General features: G+C 44.4%; 1 protein-coding gene across 1 annotated transcript in view; it reads left to right on the forward strand.

The window, feature by feature from the left end:
* ANAPC1 (anaphase promoting complex subunit 1) overlaps positions 1-26,456 on the forward strand; it is a 3,613,296-nt gene that overhangs the window by 699,136 nt on the left and 2,887,704 nt on the right. Inside the window, exon 6 of the mRNA XM_044060160.1 lies at positions 22,014-22,087. Coding sequence (XP_043916095.1) covers positions 22,014-22,087 — 74 coding nt within the window. The remainder of the gene's footprint in view (positions 1-22,013; positions 22,088-26,456) is intronic.

A 26,456-nucleotide genomic window follows, 5' to 3' on the forward strand; every position in this document is an offset into this window, starting at 1 on the left:
TGTTTTTAAGACTCTATAAGTAGACTATGTTGCCTTTCTTTTTACTACACTAGTAAAGTATTTTTTATCCCCCTCCTTCTCCCACAGAACCTAGCCCATTATCTCCTCTATCTACACCAGATCAGCATATTCCTTCCACTGCAGTGACATACTGAAATCACCAGATGAGTCGATAACCCTACAAGCCCATTTGTTCCTGCCTGGGAATTCCCAGTCAGCTCATTTGTTCCATTGAGAGGGTTGGATGGTAGAGAGCGGAACAGCCTGCTGATCCTGTAGATGGTGGCTCTTCTTCTCAGAAGGCAGCATACAAGGGAGCTTGGAAGCATCCTTCCCCATGCTGAATTCCCCTCTGCTTACTGTGCGATTTACCCATGGCCACGCAGGCTTGCTGGGCTCTAGCTCCACTATGTCAACTCCTAGTGCTTCTGGTTGGTGTCACCCATGTTTTGAGCAATAGCCACACCACCTCAGAATGGGCAAGCTAGAAACAGCTGCTCATGCCAGTCATCCCACCATGAGCGCATACAGGTATCCAAACCATTATTAGAACTTTTGTCACCTGCAGACTTGTTATGACTTTATCCCTCTGTGACACTGAGTTGGCTTTACTCTAGTAAATTCATGCTTATTCTCAAGGTTTCCCTTTTTAGTACACACCTGCTGGGTTCTCAGTTTTAGGTTAAAGTAAAGTTTAGAAATTTACTCAGGCTGTTTATTCTTTAAACATCCTAACTCTGTTTGGACTGAACCCTTTTAGTAAAATGTTCTTCCTCTCTATTTCCACAAACTAGATTTGTAACATATTCAGGAAGCAGTATTTTACTCTCTAACTCCCTTATTTCTACTGGCTCTTCTCCTGCAGGCAGCTCTGCCATAGAACATCCATCTACCTTTTGTTTATGTAATTGTGCTTCACTATTTTCTGTGCACTGCTCTCTTATGCTTCATTTAAGTGATTTTCTTATTTAGTGCTCTGCTCTACTTTATTGTTTTTACATTGTTGTACTGGTAGTCGGTTTGTGCTTAGTTCAGTACCTTCAGTTGTCTTCTTTTCAGTGCTAACACTGGCATCTTTGGCTGCCTACATACATGCATTGTCCTGGTATGTTTATTTCAGGATTCTAATAGTTTCATGGTGCTGATTTTATCCCTTAGCTGTAAGCATGTAGTAGATGTGTTAGTATTTTCTAGGATAATTCCATTTTCTTTGCTCAGATCGGTTGTTGCTAAAGTGCCAGAAGCACAGTTCAGTTTCACCCCCACCCCATTTTCATTTTGAATTAATTATACAATTGGCTGGTTTGTTTCTTCTTTAAGGATGTCTTTCTGATGCACATAATTGAAATATCTCCCTTCTTAACACAACTTTACTAGGTCTTTACTTTATGGAAATCTTTCCCAATAGTAAGGTTATAGGTTTAGTCGGGTCTATTGTTACAGGTATTATTATGCCCAAGATTGTCTGACACTGGGATATTCCGTTTTGTCTCCTCAAACACAAATTAATTGCATTTCTTGCTTGTTAATTTCATCTTGGCTCACACAAGGGCTCTTAACTCAAGTAATTGTACTGCCTGAATCCAGTAAACGGTTGCAGTTATTGCCTTCTGAAATGATTTTGCAGTTTAGCTGAATCCTGCAAACCTTTGCAATCTCTTGCCTTCAAAAAACAATTAATCTGAAGTAGGACTTCATTTGTCAGCAACCTTTGGGGATACGGATCCGATCTCGGATCCGAGCCGGCAACTTCTATCACAGCATAGATCCGAGCTCCTAGCTCCTCCCTTTACCCATAATCCCCTGCCAACCCTGACTGACCTCAGATCTAGTTTGCCGCTCTTCAAGCAACAAGCTAGATTCCAGAGCTCTTGGTGATTCTGTGAGAAAAACAGTTTTCTCTCTTATATTTCTTAATCGAGTGTCTGTGTGTGTGTGTTTAGGTTTCCCCTTAACGCTAGTTTCTCTTACTTTTTAGCTTAAATTAGCTTAAATTTTAATTTAATTTTTCCTCCCTGCCCTTGCTGGTCGCAGTGTGTGTGTGTGTGTGTGTGTGTGTGTGTGTGTGTGTGTGTGTGTGTGTGTGTGTGTATATAGAGTGTAGGGGCCTAGTGAGTGTGTTTTACTTTAGTTATGTCGGAGGCCCCTAAAGCCATTTTTTTCGAAGTGCACCGAGTGTGGTCACAAGATTTCACCGGCTGATGGCCACACTCGGTGCGTTAGGTGCCTTGGGGTTGAACACCTCTCTTCGGGTTGCGCGATTTGGGCTGCATTCAACCCCAGGGCACTTAAGGATCGGAGGTCGAAGCTGGTTCTGGCGGGCCTTTTGCCCCCAGACCCAGCTCCAGCCTCAGGTGCTTCTGTGACCGTTACCCAGTCCTTGGTAAGGGCCACTCTTGCCCCCCTCCCTCCGACCGGGACTCAACCTCCCACTGTGGCTTCGGAGGTGAGGGAGGCCAGGAAAGAGAAGCGGAAGGAGAAGCATCTTAAGCGGCGAGCCGAAGACTCCTCCTCGGCCCCACCTGCCAAGCATGTTTCTCCCTCCAGGGTTTCTGGTTCACCTCCTCCTCAGATCCGATCCCCTTGTTTCTCCCCGGGACCCGAGGAGGAGGTGACCCGGTCCCCGTCAAGGTCATCGAGGCGGCACTCCAGGCCTGCCTCGGTGGCCTCCTCGAGGTCCACATTCAGTATGTCGGACGTGGACATGGACCGGATGATGAGGAGGTTCATCCAGGCCCAGATGCAGATGGGAGTGCTCTTGACCCCCCCCCCCCTCCGGGGGGGGGAGCTCGACCCCTTTTTTCACTCCTATAGCTCCTTCTCCGACCCGCCTCCCGGGTTCGGAGCTGTCGGAGCCGAGCCGCGTTGGATCCGGGGGTGGGTCGGAGCCAACAGTGCTGGCACTTCGGCTCCGACTATTCCCTCGAGTTTGTCGGATCCGACCTCTCGGAGCCGTTGGCCGAGCTTCGGATCCGAGGGACTCGGTGTGCTCTCGGCCCCATCCCGGCCGGAGCGCGTGGGTCCTTCTGATCCGATAGTCTCAGCTACATGTCCGATCCCCGCCTCGGATCCAAGTGGGAGTCGGGTCTCGGATCCATCAGAGAGCGGCTCCCCTTCAGATTTCGCGGTGGTGGAGAGGGTGCTGTTGAGTGCATCCAGGCCCCCGGTCCTGGCTTCGCCCCCCCCCCGCACTACCTCTCAGCTGGTCCTGGCTCCCCTCACCCGGCCTTCGGGGCAGCCTGCTTCAGCGCCTCTAGGTGTTCCATTGGAACAGGATATTGCTGGTGAGGACTCCTCGGACAAGCCCCCCCAGGAGGTTCCTCGCAAGTCGAAGTGCAAAAGGAGGCACGTGGACTCCCCTGAGTCCCTCACTGAGGATACGGACTTGGATGAAGGGGAAGGCTCCCCAAGGTCACCCCCTGAGGATGTCTCCTTTGGAGACATCATGGAAATGCTAAGAATCGGGGGGGGGGTGGTCTGCCCCCAAAGCTTCCTCCGATGAGTCCGTATTCCTAGAGGTGTTCGAGGCAGGGCCATCTACCTCTTGGGTGTCCCCTCCCCCCAACCCCTTAGTGGATCTTATAGCCACTAGGGCTTGGAGGGAGCCGGACACTGTAGAGCCTGTTCCCAAGCGCCCGGACAAAATTTTGAGCCCCCCGTCAGAGAGAACCCATTGGAGCAGAGGTCCCCCTGTGGATGCCATGTTGGTGGCGGCAGCCACCAAGAGAGAGTTGGCTCAGGAGAGCCCCACGGTTCATCTGCCGAGCAAGGAGTCTCACGCGATGGACCACCTTGGGAAGCGGGCCTTCAGTTCAGCGATCTTCTCTTTCAAGGCCATGAACTATATGGCACACGTCATTCGGATGCAGCGGGATCTAATCAAAGAATATGCTGCCTCCCCCCCAGGGTCCATGTCGGAAGGGGACAAGCAACTGTACTCCTCCCGAATGTCCACCCTGCGTTCTATTTCCAACACCTCTATGCGGCTCTTGTCTCATGCCACTGAGGGAACCGCTAGAGCAGGCGGAATCGGGCTGGTCATGAGGAGACAAGCCTGGCTCCGACATTGTGACTTCTCGGAACCCTTTAAGGCGTCATTTGCGAATGCCCCTTTTGGTGGTTTTGCATTGTTTGGCAAAACCGTTCACGACACCCTTGTCCAAAGCGAGAAAGACAGGAAGACGTTGTCTGCCGTCGGAGTCCGCTTCTCTGCTCCCCAGAGGTCCTTTACCAAGAACCAAAAGGGTCAGAAGAAGATGTGGTTCCGGAAATCGCATCAATCCCAGTCTGCTCCGGACAACCAGTCCTCTCGTGGCAGAGGAGGACAGGGAGGATGCCGCCCTAGAGGCAGAGGGGGTCCCAGGAACTTTGGGTCCAGAGAACCTTTCTCTGAGAGACCCACGCAGAACCCTTGAGGGTTTACCCGGCTGCTCCACTCTGGAGGCAGTCGGGGGGACGTTTCTCAAGGCACTTAGCAATGTGGGAGTCCATAACAACGGATCGCTGGGTGCTTCGTGTTATATCCAGAGGATACCAAATTCCCTTTCTTGTAGTATCAGAAGCCTCCTCGATGTACCACCCAATCAGAGGGAGGCGGCTGCTGCAGAAATTCAGCAGCTCTTACAAAAAAGAGCCATCCAACCCATCTCCCCAGATCAGCACGGATCAGGATTTTACTCCAGGTTCTTTCTGGTGCCAGAAAAGACGGGGGACGCGAGGCCTATCTTGGACCTCTCTCTCTTGAACCTGGCAGTACCAAAAGTAAAGTTCCGGATGGTTACTCTGCAATCTATCCTCCCACTTCTAAGGGAGAACGACTGGATGTGCTCAATAGACCTCAAGGATGCGTACTATCATATTCTCGTGGACAGACGCTCCAGGAGGTTTCTCCGCTTCTGGCTGGGAGCCAGCCACTTCCAATTCAGGGCCCTTCCCTTTGGTCTCACCTCAGCCCCCAGGGAGTTCACCAAGGTCTTGGCAGTGATAGCGGCCCACCTGAGACTCCAGGGAATTCAGGTCTTTCCATACCTGGACGACTGGCTCTTTACCGCCCCAACAAGGCATCTTCTTTGCTCATGCAGGGATTATTTCCTCAACTTAGCTCCACTCTTAGGGTTGACCATCAACACGGCCAAATCCTCCCTGGCTCCTACACAAGTATTGGATTTCATAGGGGCAAGGTTGGACTCCAGACTGATGCTTGTTTTCTTGACTCCAGATCGGCTTCCGAACCTGAGGTTGCATGTGCAGGCCATCCTTCAAATTCAAGATCCTTCGGCGGAATTGGTCCTGAGGGTTCTAGGGTCCATGGCGGCAGCAATTCCACTGCTGCCATTGGCCCGGTTGAATATGAGGGTCATACAATGGACCCTCCAGGTACAATGGTCCCTATATCGCAATCCCCTGTCTCATCCCATCTCCCTAAGCAAGGTTTGCAGAAGGTCGCTCGTGTGGTGGCTCCAGTCCTCCAATCTCCACACGGGACGCCCCTTCTCGCTGCCTCCGCCAGTCGCCACAGTGACCACGGATGCTTCTAGCCTGGGGTGGGGGGAGGGCACTATTCGGGCAGAACAGTCCAAGGCACGTGGAACAACATAGAGACCTCTTTGCATATCAACGTCCTGGAGATGAGGGCGGTGCTTTTGACGTTGCAAGCGCTTCACAACCCTCTTCCGGTGGGGACGATTGCAGGACAGACGGACAACATGTCAGTCGTCTGGTACATCAACAAACAGGGGGGAACCAGGTCTTACCCACTCTGCCGCGAGGCCATGAGTGTGTGGGAATGGGCGATATCCACCAACCGCTTTCTCATCGCAACACACTTTCCGGGACGGTCCAACATATTAGCGGACAGGCTCAGTCGTACTATCCTGACTCCTTACAAGTGGTCTCTCAATCCTCTAGTGGCAGAGCAAATATTTGCCCAATGGGGGCGACCTTGTTGCGACATTTTGCCTCTCACTTAAATACCAAATGCAACGATTACTTTGCTCTGATCCCCCCTCCAGGGGAGTCCTCGAGTGACTCTCTAGTTCATGCTTGGCCTCCCGGTCTGCTTTATGTTTACCCGCCTCTGCCCCTGATGTTGAAACTTTTGCAGAAAGCCAGTCGGTTGGGATCAAAATGATCCTCATTACCCCATTCTGGCCTCATCAGACGTGGTTCCCTTACTTATGGTCTCACCTGATTCATCCGCCCTGGATGTTGGATCCCCTTCCGGATGTCATTTCACACCCCCTTGGTCTTCTAACCCCGAACCTGGCCAACCTAAAGCTGATGGCTTGGTTGCTCCAGTTCCACTCCTGATAAGGACTCCCGGAATTTCATCTCCAGTCAAAGCCATCCTAGTAGCAGCTCACAAGCCCTCCACCAGAAGGGTCTATCGGAGCAAATGGAAACGTTTTTCCATTTGGGCGGAACATCGTCAGTTAGATCCTTTCACGGCGCCGGTAGCGTCGGTTCTAGATTTTCTATCTTCTCTCTTTCACCAGGGGGCTAGTTCTTCCACGGTCAAAGTGCAACTTGCAGCAATTTCACACTACCATGTAGGTCAGGAATCAGGGCCGCTTATTACTTCCAAACTGTGTAAGACCTTCCTTAAGGGTACCTTCCTTCTCAGGTCACCGGTCAAGGAGGTGATACCCCCATGGGATTTATCCCTAGTTTTACAGGCCTTGACTAGCCCCCCTTTCGAGCCAGCGGCCACTGTTGATCTTAAATACCTCTCTTGGAAAACGGCCTTTTTGGTGGCCATAACTTCAGCCAAGAGGGTCTCGGAACTCCAGGCTCTCTGTCAAACCACCGTATTTGGTCTTCCACCCAGACAGAGTTCACCTCAGGATCAATCCGTCTTTCCTACCTAAGATGTCATCGGAAGCTAACATCAATCAATCTATTAATCTTCCAGTATTTTTCCCCAACTATCAAAACAAAGGAGAGTATAAGCTGCACTCTTTAGACGTGCACAGACAGCTAAGTTGTTATACTCATCGAACTACTGGTCATAGGCAATCCGATCAGTTGTTTGTCTCCTTTGCCAAAAACAACTTTGGTAAGGCGGTTTCTAAGGTTACCCTCTCCCGATGGATATCTAATTGTATTCTTTTAGCATATCAGAGCTCGGGAAGGCCTGCACCTCAGGGAGTCCGTGCTCATTCTACGAGGGCCATTGCTACATCGGCTGCTTTCAAGGCTAGAGTTTCTCTGGATGACATTTGTTCCTCAGCCACTTGGGCTTCGTCTCATACCTTTATCAGCCACTACAAAGTAGATATTGTCTCCCGAGGTAGGGCGTCGTTTAGCTCTGCAGTGCTCCGGAATATCCTTCCATGAAGGCCACCCAAGATTTAGGTAGCTGGGGACTCTGTCCCAAAGGTTGCTGACAAATGAAGTCCTACTTCAGATTAAGAAGTTATGTACTCACCATAACGTTCCATCTGAGTAGGTATCTTCATTTGTCTGCAACCATCCCCCTCTCCTTCCCCCTGACCAAAGTGATCCTACTTGGGGTTCTTTAGATTAGTTCCCTCTGGGACACAGTACTAGCTGTGCTATGGGGCAAACTTGATCTGAGGTCAGTCAGGGTTGGCAGGGGATTATGGGTAAAGGGGGGAGCTAGGAGCTCAGATCTATGCTGTGATAGAAGTTGCCGGCTCAGATCCGAAATCGGATCCGTATCCCCAAAGTTTGCAGACAAATGAAGATACCTACTCAGATGGAATGTTATGGTGAGTACATAACTTCTTATTCTATAAGTTTAACATCTGTTTTTTTCCCATTCCGTTTATTTATAGCTTACATGTCAGACATCTGCATGTTGACATTCATAACAGTAATACTTGTTTCATTTTCTTGCACAAGTTCCACCTGCGTAGTCTTTCCACACATGTAACAAGTTAGCTTATTAAGAGACAAATTGGTTTTCAAAGGCTATACTTGTTCACTACTTGTGTAGGTATAGATACACCCATTTAATTTTTAAACTGTCATTTGCTAGAACACATTCAACTGCAGTAATGAGTTTATTTTAACTTTTGAAATCACTTTGCCTGTTAATACAACAAACTAGGTACATCAGTCATCAACCCGTCTCTTTCCCCATTTTGTACATGCTGTTTTAAATCTTTCAGCAGTAAGCAGTTCTGTCATTTCTATGTTGCTGTTAGTATCAGACTCTAATCACAGTTTGAGTTTAATATATTGCATTTGAAGTCCTACTGTATTACTGGCATTAAAAGTCTGACTTTGAAATTTAATAGTTTGCATATTGGGGTAACATCTGCCCTAAACAAAATATAGTTTTTCAGATTATCACAGTTCATGTAATGTATACCGTACTTAACTAAAAAATGCATTTTTTTTATAATGGCTAAAACTCTGGACCCTCCCCAGACACTATTTTAAGATATTAAATGACTTTGAAATATCTAATTGACTGGTAACAGGGCCACCCTGAGGAGCATCAGATTTATATCGAAACAAGTTAACCAATGCCAGCATATTATGTTTATACCGATAATGGAACATTTATTGAGTTTTGGTGCAGGAGAGGAGTAGAACTGATTGAGTATCGTTAAAGTTAAATTCTACACAGTTTATTATTTCTGATGAAATATGCAACTTTTTTCTTCTGCTTATTGAATTAGCTGATAAAAATGTACACTGCTTTCTGGTAATTCTTTATTTGAAGGCAAAAGGAAAAGAAGTTACGTAAAAGTGAGTGAACTTGTAGATTCCCCATTCAGAGTGTAAATTGAAGTGATGTAGATCTGTTAGAAGAAATGGTCACTATCCAAGGAGTTGTTTCTTTTTGAAGTAAAGTGCACTATTTATTTTATTCAGGGAGTGCTCTATATAATAGTTGCTTGAGAGGAACTTTTAAAACATCTATGTTTCCACATAATAAAAGTTTGTGATTCTTTTTCATAGGTTCTAAATTCAGTTAAACGTTAAAACATTAGGGCAGGATTCATAAACTGTTTGTGCTTACATAGGGCTGGTGCACTGTACAAACCAAATTCCAGAGCCTATACAAGTAACAGATGTGGTCTAGCTCTCCAAAGTAGCTATATACACTATTGCATACTTTGAGGATTATAGGTACGGAGTATGTATGTATGCAACTAAATTCCTGAACCATGTTTAACAATTCACAATCCTGGGAATCACAGAGCACTGTGAACAGTGAAGTTGCAAATATTTGTTTAGGTACCCGCATCATTGGTGGCCATGTAGCTGTGACATGGCACTCCTCTCAGCATAGCTGAGAAACAGCATGTCTGTTGTGGTGCAAAAACCTAAAACTGTAGTTAAAGAAATGTACAGATATGTCCCATAAATTAGTGTATACACAAACACTGTAGTAAGGCCTGCCCAGGAAAGCTGAAAGTTTTTTGAATCACACCTGACCATCTCTGAGGAATAGTGACATTGCATGTGTACAGTGTGTCAGACTAAAGTTATGGAGTTGCAGAGTTTCATCCTACCTATACTGTATAGTTGATTTATGTATTTATCTATCCTTTACTTATAAAAGAACAAGCTATAGTAGAAATTACATATGTGGTAAAAGTATACACAGTGAAAGCCGCAAGCAAGTACCTACAAAGAAGGGTTCGAGAAGGTCCATAAACGGTAATGAAGGAAAAGAGAAGCAGAAGTGGGGGGATAAGACTGTGAAGGAAAGAAACCATTACAGAGACTATAGATTGCATGTCTAGCTGACAGTACTAGATGCTTGTGGCTGTTCTGCAGTAAGCACTGACTGTAGACTTAGCTGCAAGCACTGGAGCACACTATGACAACTTTCTGCATGCATGAGTAAGATATGGTGGTGATCTAAATGTGGACTTGTAGTATGCCTGAGATATATAGGGTGATTCAGCTGATACCGACCTGTTTTGTGCTCCATACTGAAACTAGTATTTATGCTGTGCTAGTGCTTTCATTATGTAGACTTCAGAGTATTTTTATTATTTAATAATGTCCTTCTTTCTATTCATATGCTGCAGTATCCATAACATGAAGGGAATCCACCTCCGGATGACTCATGCGTCCGGCCATTTTCCAAAGTTAAAATGCTACTGCAAAGGTACGTGTGACCACCCGCATCTCTCAGCGTACATCGGCCATAAATGGACATCGGATATAAAGTAGACGTCAGCACGCACCTACCTCAGAACTTTCCTGCTGCCTGTTTGACTGCCAACTCCGGTCGTCGCTCGCTTAGAAAGTTGCCTTGTGCTTCACCTGTGTTCAGATAACTACCCATAGGGGGTTTTCTTACCTATTTTGCTACTGTGTTTTTCTTGCCAGTTAGTCAGGTAGGAAGGGCAAGTGTCAGTGTAGAAGGCACATTCCAAATCAAGACTCGCACGAGCTCTGTTTATTCTGCCTAGGCCCATAACACGACCATACGTCATGCATGATTTGTAACGCCTTCATCCCTAAAACTCTTGGGAGCAGTCTCACTTCTCTTAGATTGTACTTAGAGAATCAATGTCTGAAGTGCCTTGCGTAGGATATGGTTCCGACGTCTGGACCTTCAGAAGAGCCGCAAACCAAGAAGGCCAGGAAACCTCAACCTGATCCTACGGCTGCTCCCTCTATTCTAGGCATTCCTCCTGAGGCCAATGAAGGTCCAGAGGCCGCATTGGAAACCACAGAACCTCCTTTGATGGGTACCTTGGAGAAGGACATTAAGGAGACTGTTAGCATGCCCCAGAGGGACTCGCAGGCATCAGTCCCAGAAGCTGGGAGGGGGGGGCACACTACAGCTTATTTCCGTAGGCGCACATGGGGTTATTCAAATAGTGGTTCAGGAAGACATTCTCTCAGACATCGTTGAATATTGCCTGATGTCCAGCCCTTCACCACTCCCCCGTTTGTCAGAGGCCCCAAAAAAGAAAAAACAAAAATCTAAGTATATTTCTTTGGGTCAACAAGTTCTACCCTCCAACCAAGCTCCTGACTGGCAGTCCTTTACTCAAGGCTCTTCAATGCTTTTATGGCCTTACATCAGACACCAGCTGCTGTCCAGGCCCTTCCCCCCTTCACTCCTGGAAAAAGGTTTGTGGGGGATCTTTCCTCTGAGGATATAGACTCCTGTGGGGATGAGTCTCTAACCTACTCCTCACAGATTGCATCTCCTCTGGGGTATGCTCCCGCAGAGGAGGAGTCTAATGGAACAGATTCTCCTGGGGAAGACATCACATTTGGGGAGACCATTGTGCAAATGAAAGATTTTCTCAAATGGGATTGCAGTCAGGTCTCTGAGACACAAAAGAGTTATTATGACATCTTACAAATGGAGTCCCCCAACTCTTCTGCTATTCCCCCTGTCCTGCCTGCCTGGCTTTTTGGATGCATTTCTGGCTGCTTCCAAGTCCTCAGACTCCCAACCTCCTGCCTGTAAATGCCCTGATAGATTCTACAAAGTGCCTGAGGATGCACAGTTTCTCTTTAAGGCCCCGTCAGCTGACCCATCCACCATTTTTGTAGCCGCAGATAAAACTTTTAAATTGCTACCCTCCACTTCTTGCTCCCCTCTGATAAGGAAATTTGAATTATGGAGAGGTTGGGTAAAAGAGTTTATATGTCTGCTACTTTGGCTGTCAGAGCCATAAACTGTCAAACCCATATGGCTAAGTATTCATTGGCTCTTCTGGCAGATGCTGTTGAACAATTTGGAGAATTACCAGCTTCCCCCAACAAGGCCAAAATATCTAGCATTAAGTCCTGCAGCCAGATGTAACTAGGCAATCTATAAAATGCAGTTACGATGCCGTGGAGGCCTCTTCTTGGGCAGCAGCATCAGGGTCGGTCGTAAGGAGGTATTCATGGCTTAGGCTGCAGCCTTTGCCAGATGATATTAAAGCCAAACTTCTGGATGTACCCTTAGACAACAAGACTTTATTTGGCTCTGCAGCTGCTGAGCTCTTTAAGGCCCTACAGGAAAAGGGGAAAGAACTACAAGACCTTGGGCACATTTTCGTATCTCCTGTTTCCCATTTCCAGAGGAATTACCCAGCCATGACAACCTTTGTGAGAAAACCTTCTAAGCGCCTCTCTCCCAAAGGGAAAAAGGATACCAGAAAGCAGGCCTCCTCTAGATCTTCCCTTTCCACGCCTGCACAAAACCTGTCCTTTCAGGCCAAACATGGTAGTCTGTGACTACCAGGCTATAAACCCACCTGTCCCTCTCTCTCTTCACCTATCCATGTCTCTCCCAGCTTGAAAATAGAGTACCCAGGACTCTTGAGTCCTTACCATCATCAAACAAGGCTATTTTATGGTTTGGGAATCCAGGCCATGCTTAGGAGGAATCCCCCCCCCCCCCCCCCGAGACCAAATGGTCTTCTTTCTCCCAGTTCTGCTGTCCCAGGGGTACCATCCAAGAGGTGCCTCCAAATCAAAAGGGAAAAGGATTCTACTCCAGAATATTTCTAGTCACCAGGAAAGAAAGTCCCCGGAGGCATATCTTAGCCTTATCCCACCTAAACAACTTTCTGTAGGTCCCTTCTTTTCGCATGCTACACTCCTTCCCCTGATCCTCCCTCAGGCTTACATGGTTTCATTGGACATAAAGGATCGCTACTGGCACATTCCAGTCCATCCACACTTCAGGAAGTTCCTTCAGTTCTCTGTGTATTCTTCACACTTTCAGTTCTGTGCTTTGCCATTTGGTCTCTGTACGGCTTCTGAGTAGTCACAAAATGTCTGGGCCCAGTCATAGCCTTCTTCAGAGTGGGGGGTATTCAGATATTCCTTACTTGGATGACCTCCTCAAGGCTTCATCCCCAAGGTTGGTACGGAAGCATCTGGACTACACCATGTCCTTGCTGAGGAGTCTGGGCTTCACCCTAAACCTTCAGAAATCTTCTCTGACCCCCTCCCAAGACCATGTCTTCCTGGGCTGCAGAATACTCATGGTCCAAATGATGGCCTGCCTGCCCCCCCATAAAATTCTGTCCCTCACCACTTATTTTCAGGGACTAATTCCACTACAATCTTAGTCTGCCAGAGAGTTCCTGCGACTCTTGAGATACATGGCTTCCACCATCCCCATGATAACCCTTGACAAGGCTACACATGAGAAAATTTCAGTGGTTCCTGAGGACAGTCTGAAAACAACACCTTCATCTTCTAGAGTTTGTAATCCCCCTCTTACCCTGTTTAACAAAAGAACTAAAAGTGGTGGATTTCACAGATTTCAAAAAATCTGGGCCTCTCTCTCTTAACCCCCCCCCCCAACCAGGATCTGTACAGGGATGCATTAGACACGAGCTGGGGTGCAACCTTAGGGAATTGGAGGATGAGATATGTTTGGACCCCTCCCAGCTTGATTTTGCCCTACAAATCTTCAAGCCCCGAATCCTACCAGGAGTGCTGAGATATCTTACAGACAACACCGCAGTCCTCTGGTACACCAACAAACAAGCAGGCACAAAGTCATACATCCTTTGCAGATTGGCTCTGCATGCATGGGAGATTGCTCAACTTACCCAGGTTTCTCTACTAGCCATCTACATCCCTTCAGCTCAGAATGTGATGGTAGACTCACTAAGCAGGTCCATGACTCAATCCCACAAATGGATGTTGAACAGAGATGTGTTCCTGGACCTGGTCCATCAATTTGTACTCCTCAGGTAGACCTGTTTCCTTCCCCCATGAACGGACATCTTCCCACATACTGCACCAGGATACACACCCCTGGGTCACGGAAGTTGGATGCTCTTTCCTATCCTTGGAAGGGCATGTTTGTGTATGCATTCCTCCCTTCCCTCTTCTTTAGAAAGTTCTACTGAAGATTCAGAAAGAACAACTAAAATCTTGTTGGTGACCCCTTTTGACCAAGATAGCACTGGTTCCCCCTTCTCTATCATCTAGCCAAGGGCAATCACCACAAGTTACCTCTCAGGATGGACCTACTCACACAGGACAAGGGAACTCTCATATACCAAAATGTCCAAACAAAGGTTTACAGTATTAAGTGAAGTCAAAAGCTAATGTTCACCAGAAGACAATTTAATGAAGCGCTTTTCCTCTGCACTGTGTGCAGACTTCTTCAGACATACAAAAAACCTTTCAAAAACTTCCTTTAAAAACATTTAAACTGGTATAATGAACCAATCATAACACACGATTAATTAAGGTGATTAATTAGAGCTGCTGCATTGATTGTTAGCATGCACCATGAAGTAAGCTCAAAGTAAGCTTTTATGCAAAGCCCTCCATGAATAACTGGAACAGTGATTGTCAAACACACTAAAGAAACTTCATAACAAAAGCATAAACTTAAAAATTAACACAGTAAAAGTGACAAAAGTTCACAAACAAAAACTCATACTAAAATTTTAAACTTATATAACAGATAAAATAAAACAAACAAATGTATGTAAGCAAATTATAGCAGATAATATACATAGTTCATTAATGGTAAGCCAAGGAAGTTACTTAAACATATCTTGCCCTCACCTTTTCAAACTTTTCAATTTAAGAATACTGCTTATAGAGCAGGACTCATTGAGACCTGGGAAGATACAAGCATTCAGTTTGATTTGCCAGGTTAGTTCTAATTCTTCTAACAAGAGGTGTAAGGGTGTGCCCCTTCTGTCGTTATTCACCTGGTCTATTACTAGAAATTTGAAACTATGATTCTTATATTTTAAAGTATGTTTGGCTAGTGTGTTGTCCAATTTGTTCCTAGTTATTGCATATTGATGTTCATAAATGCGTTCACGGAACCTACGGTCAGTTTTTCCAACATAGAACGCAGGACAACCTTGACATACTGCCATATACACTACCATTTTGGAGTTACAATTATACCTGCTCCTTACCTTACATTGAAAGTTCTGTGTGGTGACTCTGTTAGTCTCTATTATGTATTTACAGTAATTGCAACTTTGGCATTTGTACATGCCAACAGTTCTCTTAAAGTTAGAAACAGGTTGTTCTAACAGTGACTTCAAGTTCTTACCCCTTCTAAATGTAATAATGGGGTGGTCACCAACTTTAGTTGCAAAAGTGGGATTACTCATGAATAATGCCCAATTTTTCTTTATGCTCTCGATACATTGATAACTAGATGAATTAAATGTCAAAATGAGTTTTGGACCAAAGTATGAAGGTTTGTCCAAGTGGATTACAGTACACCATTCAGTTGGTGAATGGGTGTTGATGCCTTGGTTCAACTGATGGTATTTTATGGTCAATAAGGGTTTATAAATGCCTTTAAGTATTTTAACTGTAACTTCCTTAAGTAGTTCATCAAGGAGTTTTGTAGGGTATCCCCTATGTGTGAACATACTCGTAAGTAGTTCACATTCTTTGTGGAAATCATCATCTTGACTCACTATACGGGCTGCTCTAATAAGTTGACCTTTTATCACTGATCGTTTCTGATGGCTAGGGTGACAACTTTTAAAATGCAAGAAGGAATTCGAGTATGTGGTTTTCCTGTGAATGTTAGCTACAAAATTACACGCTTCACGATTTTTTCAACAATAAGATGTCTAAATAAGTTATAGTTACATCACTATAAGAAGAAGTGAAGCTCAAAAAGTGTGTAGTGTTGTTGAATTTATCCAACATCATGTTACTGATATTGACATCACCTTTAACTAAAATAAAAATATCGTCCAAATAGCGAGTGTAAAATGTGATGTATTTCATTAGTTCAGGATCCTTAAACACAAACTCAGTTTCCCAGTGTGCCATGACTGCATTAGCTATGCTTGCCCCACAAGGGGAGCCCATGGCAGCACCCACTTTTTGCAAATAAAAATTCTCACCAAACAAGAAAAAGTTATTGTACAAAATTATTTCAAGTAGTTCTATGACCACAGAGATTTCCATTTTGGTGGCTCCATTTTTCTTGAGCACTAAAATGACCCATTCAATGCCAGTGTCATGTGGTATACACGTGTAAAGGTCCTTCACGTCGACCGTGAGGAAGTTGTTACTTGTATCAAATGCCAGCTTATCAATTTTCTCAAGGAAAGACCATGAGTACTTGCAAATCTGAGTTTCAAAAACAAGATATTTCTGTAGTATAGAGTCAACAAACTTGGCACATGGGTAGGTAGGAGAACCACGACTATCAACTAATGGTCTCATTGGAGGATCAGTGATGCTTTTATGAATTTTTGATATGCCAAAAAGGTACGGAAACCTTGGGTAAGTAGTGGTCATGTAGTTGAACATTTTTTGTTCAATCCTACCTTGTCTCTGCAGCACTGCACATGGAAATGTGTTTTCCTGGTAGGTAGCTATTGCCTAGCTAGAAGGGTCTCTGAACTGCAAACTCTCATGGCATCATCCCCCTTCACAGTTTTCCATTGGGACAGGGTATGCCTTCGTACCAACCCTTCTATGCCAAAGGTAGTGAATGAGCCATCCCTAAATCAGACCATTAATCTACCTACCTTCTTTCATTCCCCAGAATCCTCTAGTGTAGGAATCATTCACTCTTTGTGCAAAGACAGCTCAGATACTACTTAGCCAAGACCATTTGTAAGTCGGATAGGCTTTATTTCTCATCACCCAAGAGCCTTGGAGCATCTTGTTTCCAAGCAGACTGGTTCCTTCTGGAGTTCTAAAACCATTACCTTCTGTAATACCACGAATGGGAAAGATCTCCCTTGTCCAGTTAAGGCACACTGCCCTAGTGCTGTGTCATCTTCTGCGGCCTTCTTTAAAAGTCTGGATACAGCTTCCATTTTAGAGGCAGCTACATGGTCATCTGTTCACACCTTTGCCAAACACTACAAATTGGATACCATCTCCAGGTCCAGAGCTGGATTTGCTAAGGCTATTCTGCAGGATTTCTAGAAAATATCTGTCCCTCGTCCCAAATCTTCTGTTGCACGAGCTTTGGCATACTCCCTCATGTTATGGATACTGCAGCATATCACTAGAAGGATATAGAATAGTTGTGTAAAATCTTACCATAACTGCAACCTCAGACAGTACACAATTGTGTGCAAAGCTCATTATAAATGGAGCCACCTATACTGAGCCAGAAGATATAGCAAACCTCCTGACTGATAAATTCATCTCCAACTTTACCCTTCTCTCTCCCTCAACCTTCCCTCAGGAAATGTCATCAAATATAACTCCCCCTACTATCACTAGGCAATAGGTCCTTTATGCTCTCTCTAAGACCAAGAACTGCATTTATGGGCCCAGACAATATCCCAGGATGCCTTCTAAATACCATGAAACATGACCTATCAGGGTCTCTGGAATTGCTGTTTAATTGTAGCCTCTGATCAGGCTTCGTGCCTCATGAAAGGAGAAAGGCAACAGTCATCCCTTTGCACAAAGGTGGGCCATCTACAGACTCTGGAGACTACAGACCCCTAAGTCTCACTAGTCTTGTATGTAAAGCCATGGAAAGAATTATCATGAAGATGATCAATAGAGATATAGTAAATCTCCAGGCACTGGAACCAACCCAGTTTGGTTTCGTCAAGGACAGATCATGCCTACTCAGCCTGGTGGACTTCTTTGAGAAGGTCACCAAAGCAATGGATGAGGGCAAAATCATTCACACTGCCGACTTTGACCTGGCCAAGGCATTTGACACAATACCCCACTCGAGCATTGTTGACAAACACAAGAAGTTACGTGCAAACCTGTATGTCAACCAGTAGATAGTCAACTGACTCACAAACAGGACCCAGGAAATTAGAATTTTGTATTTATTTATTTATTTTATTTATTTAAATTTGTTGACCGGGAGTGTCCGACTGGACGTGGGTCCATTTTCAGCGGAGGCCCGGGGAGAAAAGCTCCACAGTTAAATAAACAGACAGTAGTTACATTGGATTACATAGCGATTAACAATTTAACATAGAAATTACTTACAACATATTTACAGATGAAGAACATAGTACATCAGTAGACAACTAGAATCTTTATCTGTGAAGTACATAACAGACATTAACAAATGTAACAATGAGAAGTTCCTGCTGTATAATAAGTACTAGGCTTATGAGCATCTGAGCTTGCTATCATCAAGGTAGTTAGTGGAGGTGAAAGAAAGGTAGTAGTTGGATGGGGTGGATGATGTTAGAGTGGGAGTTGCAAGGGCATAGCCAGCATGTTTTTAGGTGCGCTTTTAATAAAGTTTTGAAGTTGGTGCATGATGGTACGGAGGTAATTGTAGGTGGGAGTGAGTTCCATAATTTGGCTATGGCTAAGAGAATAGTGCTTCACCAGCAGAGTTATTGGCTTTAGTGATCTGCAAGTGATTTTTGTTGCTGGATCTTAGTGGTCTGGTGGTGCGATAGGGTTGGAGTAGATTCTGGAGGGATGGAACATTTAGTGGATGGTTTACTAGTTTGTGGGCGAGTGAGAGTTGATACCACTGAAGGAGGTGAGGGAGTTCAAGCCAGCCCAGTTCAGCAAGTGAGAGACAGTGGTGACTACGGTAGGATGCCCCTGTGGCGAATTTGGCGATTTTGTTGTAGCAGGTCTCTAGCTTGTTTAGATCACATTGCCTTAGGTTGGTATATACTGGAGAGGCATAAAGTAGGGTGGAGATAAGGTGGGAATTTGCTGTTGAAATCTTTGCTGCTTTGGTGAGAAATTGTTTATTTCTGTATAATGCTCCTAGTTTTTTGAGGACTTTTTTTATGGTCATGGATATGTGAATGTCAAATTTTAGTTTATTTCCACTCCTAGCAATTTGGTGTGTTCATTTGGGTATATAGTGGTGTTGTCTTTTGCTGTGATGTTAAAGTGAGAGTTGTTTTGAGTATGTTTGGTGGGTTGGAAGATGAGTAGTTTAGTTTTGTTTGGGTTGAGTATTAATTGGGCATCGGATAACCATGTTTCAACAGAGGAAAAGGCTTCCTGTGTGACTTTTTGCAGTTTGGGTAGGGACTGGGCTGAGCAGATGATGGTTGAGTCATCTGCGTATTGGATGAGTGTGCCATGTTTGGTGGCAGAGGCTAGATCATTGGTGTAAACAGAGAAAAGTAGGGGTCCAAGGATGGATCCTCGGGGAACCCCAATGGAGACGGGTAGTTGGGGAGATATGTCATTCTGCCATACAACGGATTGTTGGCGGTCAGACAGGTAACTCTGAAACCAGTTGGTGACTGTGAGAAGGATAGGTTATTGAGGACAGAGATAAGTTGTTTGTGTGGGCCCATGTCAAATGCTTTAGATAGGTCTAGAAAAGTAGCAGAGGAGAGATAGCCATTGTTTTTTTTGCTGAAGGATAGTGTTAGTAAAGGAGAGTAAGGCAGTGGTGGTGCTATGGTTTGGTCGGAAACCATGCTGAGTACTGGAAAGGAGGTTGTTAGTAAGGAGGTAGTGTGAGACCTGAGAGTGTATGCATCTCTCTAGTATTTTGGAGAGTGGAGAGAGAATAGCTATGGGGCGGTAATTGGTTAGTTCTGCAGAGGGTCCGCCTTTTTGGAGGGGAATTATATGTGAGACTTTCCACAATGTGGGAATGTAACTTTCTGACAGAGATCGGTTAATCAAGATGGATACTGGTAGGCCAGAGCATCAGCTGCGATTTGTAGGTATTCACTTGCGAGGTTGTCTGCTGCTAATTTGGTGGGTTTAAGTTTAGTTAAAAGTTTTTTTATGTTGGAGGTAGGTACAGGAGAAAAAGAGAAGGCAGTGGGGAGATTACTAGTTGAAGGTGTGGGTTGGAGGGGAGGGGGGTTGTGTTGTTTAGCTAGTGATAGTATGGTTTAGGTGAAGTGTGTGTTGAATGAGGTAGCAATATTTTCTGAGGAGCGAGGGATGTTAGGAGGAGGGGGAATTGGGGAGTCCACCTCTACAAAGAGTCCAATCACAAGTGGAATTCCCTCAGGGATTAGTTCTTGGACCGCTCCTTTTTGGCATTTACTTCTCAGAAGTTAAGGCCAATGTCATTGGTCTCTGGCTGACTAAATTTGCAAATGATTGCAAATTAGGAGCTGTCATTGAATCTCACATTGACACAAATGTTCTCCAGGAGGGGATGACTCTAACAACTGCTGTCAGAGACATGGACTAAAACTAAATGCCAAGAAATGTATATTAGTATCCTTTGGGAAGTCATCCATCCTTCGTAACTATCATATTTGACAACACACCTCTTAGAGTTGACCCAGTAGTCAGGGACTTTGGGACACACACAGATAGCAATCTAGCCTTTGACCATCATGTGTCTACACTGGTGAGGAAATTCATTCTATGTTGCGCAACTTATAAACAAAAGTATGGCATCTAAGTCCAAGGAAGTCATTGTTCCACTGTACTCAGCATTCATCAGACCTGTCATTGAGTACAGTGCCTCCTTTGGCATGTACCTAACCAGACATGTGCAACAATTGGAACATCCACAGAGGTTCCTCAATAAAAGAATACAGGGCGTAAGTAAAATGTCCTATACAGACTGCCTCAAGGCCCTATCCCTGTATTCTGTCTCCTACAGGCTTTTGAGGGGAGATCTGTGCCTGGCATACAGGGCATTGTCCGACCCCACTTTGGACCTCCTGCATATCCACAAAACAAATAGCACCAGAATTACCCATTCTAAAGACTTAAACCTTGCCTGTGATATAAACAGGACCTGCTGGAGAGAGAGGTATGTATCCCAGAGACTACCACATCTATGGAACAGGCTCCCTATCCATGTGAAACAGAGTTACCACATCTATGGAACAGGCTCCCTATCCATGTGAAACAGAGTTCCTCCCTAACCCAATTCAAGTACACTTTGGACAATTGGATGGGAAACTGGAAATTCATCTCTAATGGACACAAGTAACCTGTAAATGGTTCATCTCCCAGGCCCATGCTTACACTTATCAAGGGTATTAGAACTTGTCAGAGATTTGGGATGCATGGCAAGGCTTAAAAAGGCCCTTGTGTTCTTTAACCTAGTAAACACCTATGACCCTATAACCATAGATGTTCTTCTCTTCTGTATGCTGCAGTATGGTTTCCCCTCCCTGCCTTCCCCCAAATACTTGCCTGACTTTTGGATACTCACTGCCTTTAGACTGGTGCTTGGCAGCATTAAGTGCTGAGGTAGTTGTGTGCTGATGTCTGCTTTATACCTGACGTCTGTTTATGGCTGACATATGCTGAGAGATGCGGGCTGTCACATGTACCTTCGCAGTAGTATTTTAACTTTGGTAAAACAGCTGGATGTACAAGTCAACCGGAGGTGGACTCCCTCATGTTATGGATATTGCAGCATATAGAAGAGAAGGACATGGTATGGTTATGGTAACATTTTGCACAACTGTTCTTTCATGCTTTACGCTTCTGTTCTGTGTATTACTACCTTGTACTCTGTTTTTTTCATGGAGATGCCGTGGTGGTATGGCGGTAGCATTGTTACCTCACAGCAAGAGGTTCTTCTGTTCGATTCTCGGCTGGGCTTGGGAGTGCCTTCTGTGTGGAGTCTGCATGTCCTCCCTGCGGTTGGGTAGCGTTCGAAAGACATATGTGCGTAAATGGGCGTGCCTTCGTTGAAGGTTGAGTGTCGAGCTGGCACCTCAGCGTTTCGTAAAAATCTACTGCCAATCATTAGCGGACCGGACTTCCGCTGTGGCGACCCCTCACTGGGAAAAAGCCGATAGACAAACAACAACAACTCTGCTTTTTTCATGGGCTCTGCTCTGTCAACAAACATTAAACAAATACAAGTTCAAGTTTGTGAATTACACTACATGTATGTATGTGCTTAAAGACTAGTATATACATCTCACATGGGACTGTACAGTGTTTAAGAATTGATGAAAAACAATTTTCAACTGGTAAAGGAGCATAGTTAATGTTTAGAAATATCTCCAGATTCTGTGTAAGCCATTGATTTCAATAGTGTTTGTTTAGTTACTCGTTTCATGATTTAGTATTTGTTTCAATTAACTATGTTTGCTGATCTTTGTGTTTCTTGTATTGTTTGATTTATGTTAATTTTTTATGTCTCTAGTGAAGATATTTCAGAAAAAGTGATGTTAGGTCTAACTGTCAGCTGTATTTTTTTTCAGAGAACCACTGCCAACTATATTCAGTATGCTTCACCCACTTGATGAGATAGCACCTCTTGTTTGCAAATCCAGCAGTAAGTTCTTAACTTTTTTCCAGTGTTTATAAGTGCTTTTAGTTTGTGTGGTTACAGTACATTGTAATTGTATTTGTAATCAGTTTGACCAAAAAGTATTCTTAAGCACCATAGCTAGTAAAAATTATTCATCATGATTGAATATTGTTAGCCAGCAAATACCTTGTTTTGTAGGTGTAACTTATCCTGGAATTGCCTCGTTTAGCAATGCATGTTTCTTAGGCATACCCAGTGAATGATTGCTGGCAAGTAATAAAACTGCCGATATAACAGGAACCTTACTTTGTGGAAATGTGATTGGGCTCACCCTCCTCTCTTCCATTCCACTTATTTTTTTTTCTGTGACAGCTCTGCATAGTGGGACATGTATTGTGTACTGGTGCATAGTGTATTACAAGTACCACACTAGGAGAGCTTGTCTAGTGCATGAGCCGACCAGCTCTTTACTACTAACTCATGTAGTTTGGATTCCAAGTCATGACTTTCATTATTTAAAAATTCCTGCACTTGATCTCTAAAGCTGCAGAACCTTCAAAATGGTGGTGGTACAGCTGCAACTGCCAGGTAAACAAGCCAAGTTCACAACAGCATCATCTGTTTTGTCTCTGAGAGGAGCATGACATGAAGCTGTAGTGCAAGTGTAGTTCAGTCTGACCACCCAGCATTGGAATGAGACGTTAAATCAAGGCCTCATCTGCTTGAGTTGGTCATACCTAAGATGGATATAAAAGATCTCACAGGACCTATCGAAAAGAGTAGAGGTTGCTTTATTATATAGGCACTTCTTTCTTCCATTATTTACACATTCATTATATTTTCACTATATCATACTTTATACATCAAAATAAGGTGGATTACATGTTTATCGTCCTGAATACATGGAATACCCATTTCACCCCCCCCCATCCTTTCTACTGTAACCATTTCTTTATATCACATTTTATGTCCTCATTATCTTTTATTTTCTTATGCAGCAATTCTTTACTTTTCCATAAACACCAAGTAATGAATACATTTTGTCAGTTTCTTTTTTACTCCTGACTTTTTATTTCCACGATAACACCATGTTAAGTACTTTCCTGTCATAGCCATCTTTAAGAAAAATTAATGTTTTTGGACATTATTCATAATCAAAAACAATGTTCGATGTCTCTTCCATAATGCATCTGTTACACAGTCTTTGTTCTATCATTTTATATTTCACATTTCTTTTCACTGGTAGTTTGTCCATTAATAAACACCATAGAAAATCCCTTCCTTCAAAAAAAGATTTTAAATATTAATATAGTAGCTTGCTTTCATTATTTTTGTACCATTCTTCCCTTTCCATCTCTACTTCATTTCTATCAGTTCTCCATGTTTATGTTTTACGTTCATATTCCTTGTCTTCCAGACTTTTTCATCTGATGTTGTCAATTTTCGTTCTGCCCTCAACTGATGGGTTCGGATCCTAACCGCTCCGATCTGACTCTTTTGTTACAAAAGCTTGTGGCAACTTAGAACTCTCGAGCTTACCCAAAATGTACCAACCCCAGTTACCTCAGATCTCGTTTGCTGTTTCCAGTGAAAGGTGGCTGCCAGTCTCTCGAGCTTGTATTTAGATAAATGAATTTTCTTCATTTTACTGTTTTTTCTTGAAAGTTTCTGTCTTTTTTGTGTTAGAGTATGCTATTAATTACTATAGATTGTCTCTTTGCCTTTCTCTTGTACACTCTTTGTAGCTCTTTATTACCTTTGTAGGTAGCCCTTCTCTTTGCTTTTAGTTTGGGGAAGAAAACTTTGTAGTTAGAATTTTAGAGTTTTTTTTTTTTATTTTTGGAGTGTGTTCCTGTCATCGTAATTGTTGTTGTTTGATTAGTAGTTGTCAGATTATCTTAAAATGTCTGAAAAAGATAAAAGCCCGGTGGGTTTTAAAAAGTGTGGAAAATGTGGTCAGAAAATACCCTTTTCTGATGCTCCTTTGCTTTGCGTGTACTGTCTTCGACCCCTTCATCTCCAGGAAAATTGTTCTATCTGTCATGCATTCAACCCAAGGGCTCTGGTTGAAGTAAAAACAAATTAATATTGAAGGGTTTACTTCTGTCCTCCTTTAGCCTGGCTTTATCTGGAGCTACTAAAGAAAGATCTGAGAAAATTTCTCCCACTTCTCTAAGCACTTCTACTGCTACTTTTAAGTCCATTGAGAAGTCTTTGAAAAGGTCCATCTGTTCCCTTGGACCGTAAGAAAAAAGACCAACATCTGCAGATCAAAATTCATCATTGGGTCTGAGAAATATAAAGAAACAATCCTCTGATCAGACTGTCTCTTTGGATCCGACTAGCCTACAAATTAAACTTGCATCAGATCAGACCCCTTCTGATCCGACACATAGATCTGAGAATATGATAGTGTTACCCAGAACAAAATATTCCCCCTCAGTTGACCCAGTTCCCTCCAGAGTTCCTTCCTTCTTCTTAGAGAGGATCTCCTTCAGGATTGTCCACTCACTCTTCCAGAAGCCTTACGGAGGGTGATGTGGAGAGGTTTGTGAGAAAAATTCTCTCAGCGCAGAGCCAGTCAGTGTCCCTTCCGGTTCCTACCCATTTAAGTCAGGAGAACTGTACTTGCAGTACTCCACCCTTACCAGTTGCTCCTGTGACTCAAGGTCTCTGAGCCCTTGGATCCAAGTCGTCCAGGTCGTCTGCTTTGGATCTGAGAATTTCTGTGCCTTCAGTTCTGAGGCTTGCTCTGAGCTCTTCTGTTCATTCGTATCTGGAGAACTCTTGGAACTGATTCTACCCTGTCTGGTCCGAGGTGCTTCATTCAACTCCATGGCTTTTGCAGCTCTCTCTGTACCCCAGAGCCTCGGCAGTGGTTAGTTCGGCTCTGACTTCAGCCTTGAGTGGACTATCCTCAGGGCAGGGTGGGATCATAGATCAGAGACTTGCTGTTTCGGATATAGGATTCTATCCCTCATCGGGGTGGTCTGCCTTTGCAGCCATGGAGAGAGCCCTGTTTGCACCATTGACTCAGATGGTGCCTGTTTCCTTGGATCCTTTGTCTAAATATGTTCTGTTATGTTCCATATCCGTGTCTGAAGTCTCAACTACCCTCTCCACAGGAACAGCCTGAAACCTCAGGCTTTCCATCACGAGATCCCCACTTCTGACACCTCCCCAGAGTATTCAGCTGAGGAGGGTTCTAAGAAAAGAACATGCAAGAGGAAGCATGCCTTTAGATTCCCCTGAATCTGTCACCAAATATACAGATTCTGATGAGAGGGCCAAGTGTCCCCATGGTCACCTCCTGATGTCTCATTCGGAGACATCCTGGAGATCCTAAAACAGAGGTGTGGCTGGAAGCCCAGCAACCCTTCATCAGAGGAATCTGTACTCCTGGAGGCATTTGTTACTGGCCCATCTACTTCTGGGTAACTCCGCCTGCCAATGAGCTCATTAACTTGATCTTGCGGCGGGCATGGCAGGATCCAGACACCACTGAGCCAGTCCCCAGGAAGCCGGATAAAATCATGACTGCTCCAGAGGATAAACAGTTTTAGTCCAAGGGTGTGCCTGTTTTCATGGTCATGGCAGTACCCACTAAGAAGGAACCTGTGGAGGAAAGTTCCTCTGTTCATCCCCCCAACAAGGAGTCTCTTTCGATGGACAGATTCACGAAGCATGTCTGTGCATCATCAACCTTCGCATTAAGGCCACTGAATTATTTGGCACATTTCACGAGACTACAGAGGGACCTGATTAAGGAACTATCAGATACCCTCTCAGGATCTGTTTTCTGAAGAGGTGAAAGCATCTGTCAAGTCTCAGTTGGCTACCCCTACAATCATTGTCCAACTTCTCCATGAGGTTCATTTCTAAAGTAACAGAAGGAACCTCTAGAACAGTGGGTTCAGGCGTTGCCATTAGGAGATGCACCTTGATGCACTTATGGGATTTTGTGGAGCCCTTTAAGTCTTCATTCATCAATGCTCCTTTTGACGGAATGACTCTCTTTGTCGCCAAAGTTAAAGATGATATGTCCAGGTATGAGAAGGATGGTAAGACTCTTTCTGCCTTGAGCGTATGTTTTTCCACCCCTTAAAGATCTTTTTCAAGGAATCTTCATGGTAGGGGTAAAATGTGGTTTAAAAAATTCCAAGGATCTTTCCAGGACACGTGTGGAAGAGGTTCCCCCAGAGGCAGAGAGGTGGTAGACGCCACCCTCATGGCAGAGGTGGCCCAAAGAACCAATGTTTCAGAGATTTTCTTTGGTAAACTTTTCAGCACCTCCTTAAAGGAGGCACGATTGTCCCCCTCTGGAGATAATTGGGGTCATTTTTCCCTCCACAGGAGATCCTGGCTAGAAATAAAAAATACTTGGGTTCAGAGG

This window comes from Protopterus annectens, chromosome 1.part2 (genome assembly GCF_019279795.1).
Source record: "Protopterus annectens isolate FY-2018-M chromosome 1.part2, PAN1.0, whole genome shotgun sequence".
NCBI classification, from domain to species: Eukaryota; Metazoa; Chordata; order Ceratodontiformes; family Protopteridae; genus Protopterus; species Protopterus annectens.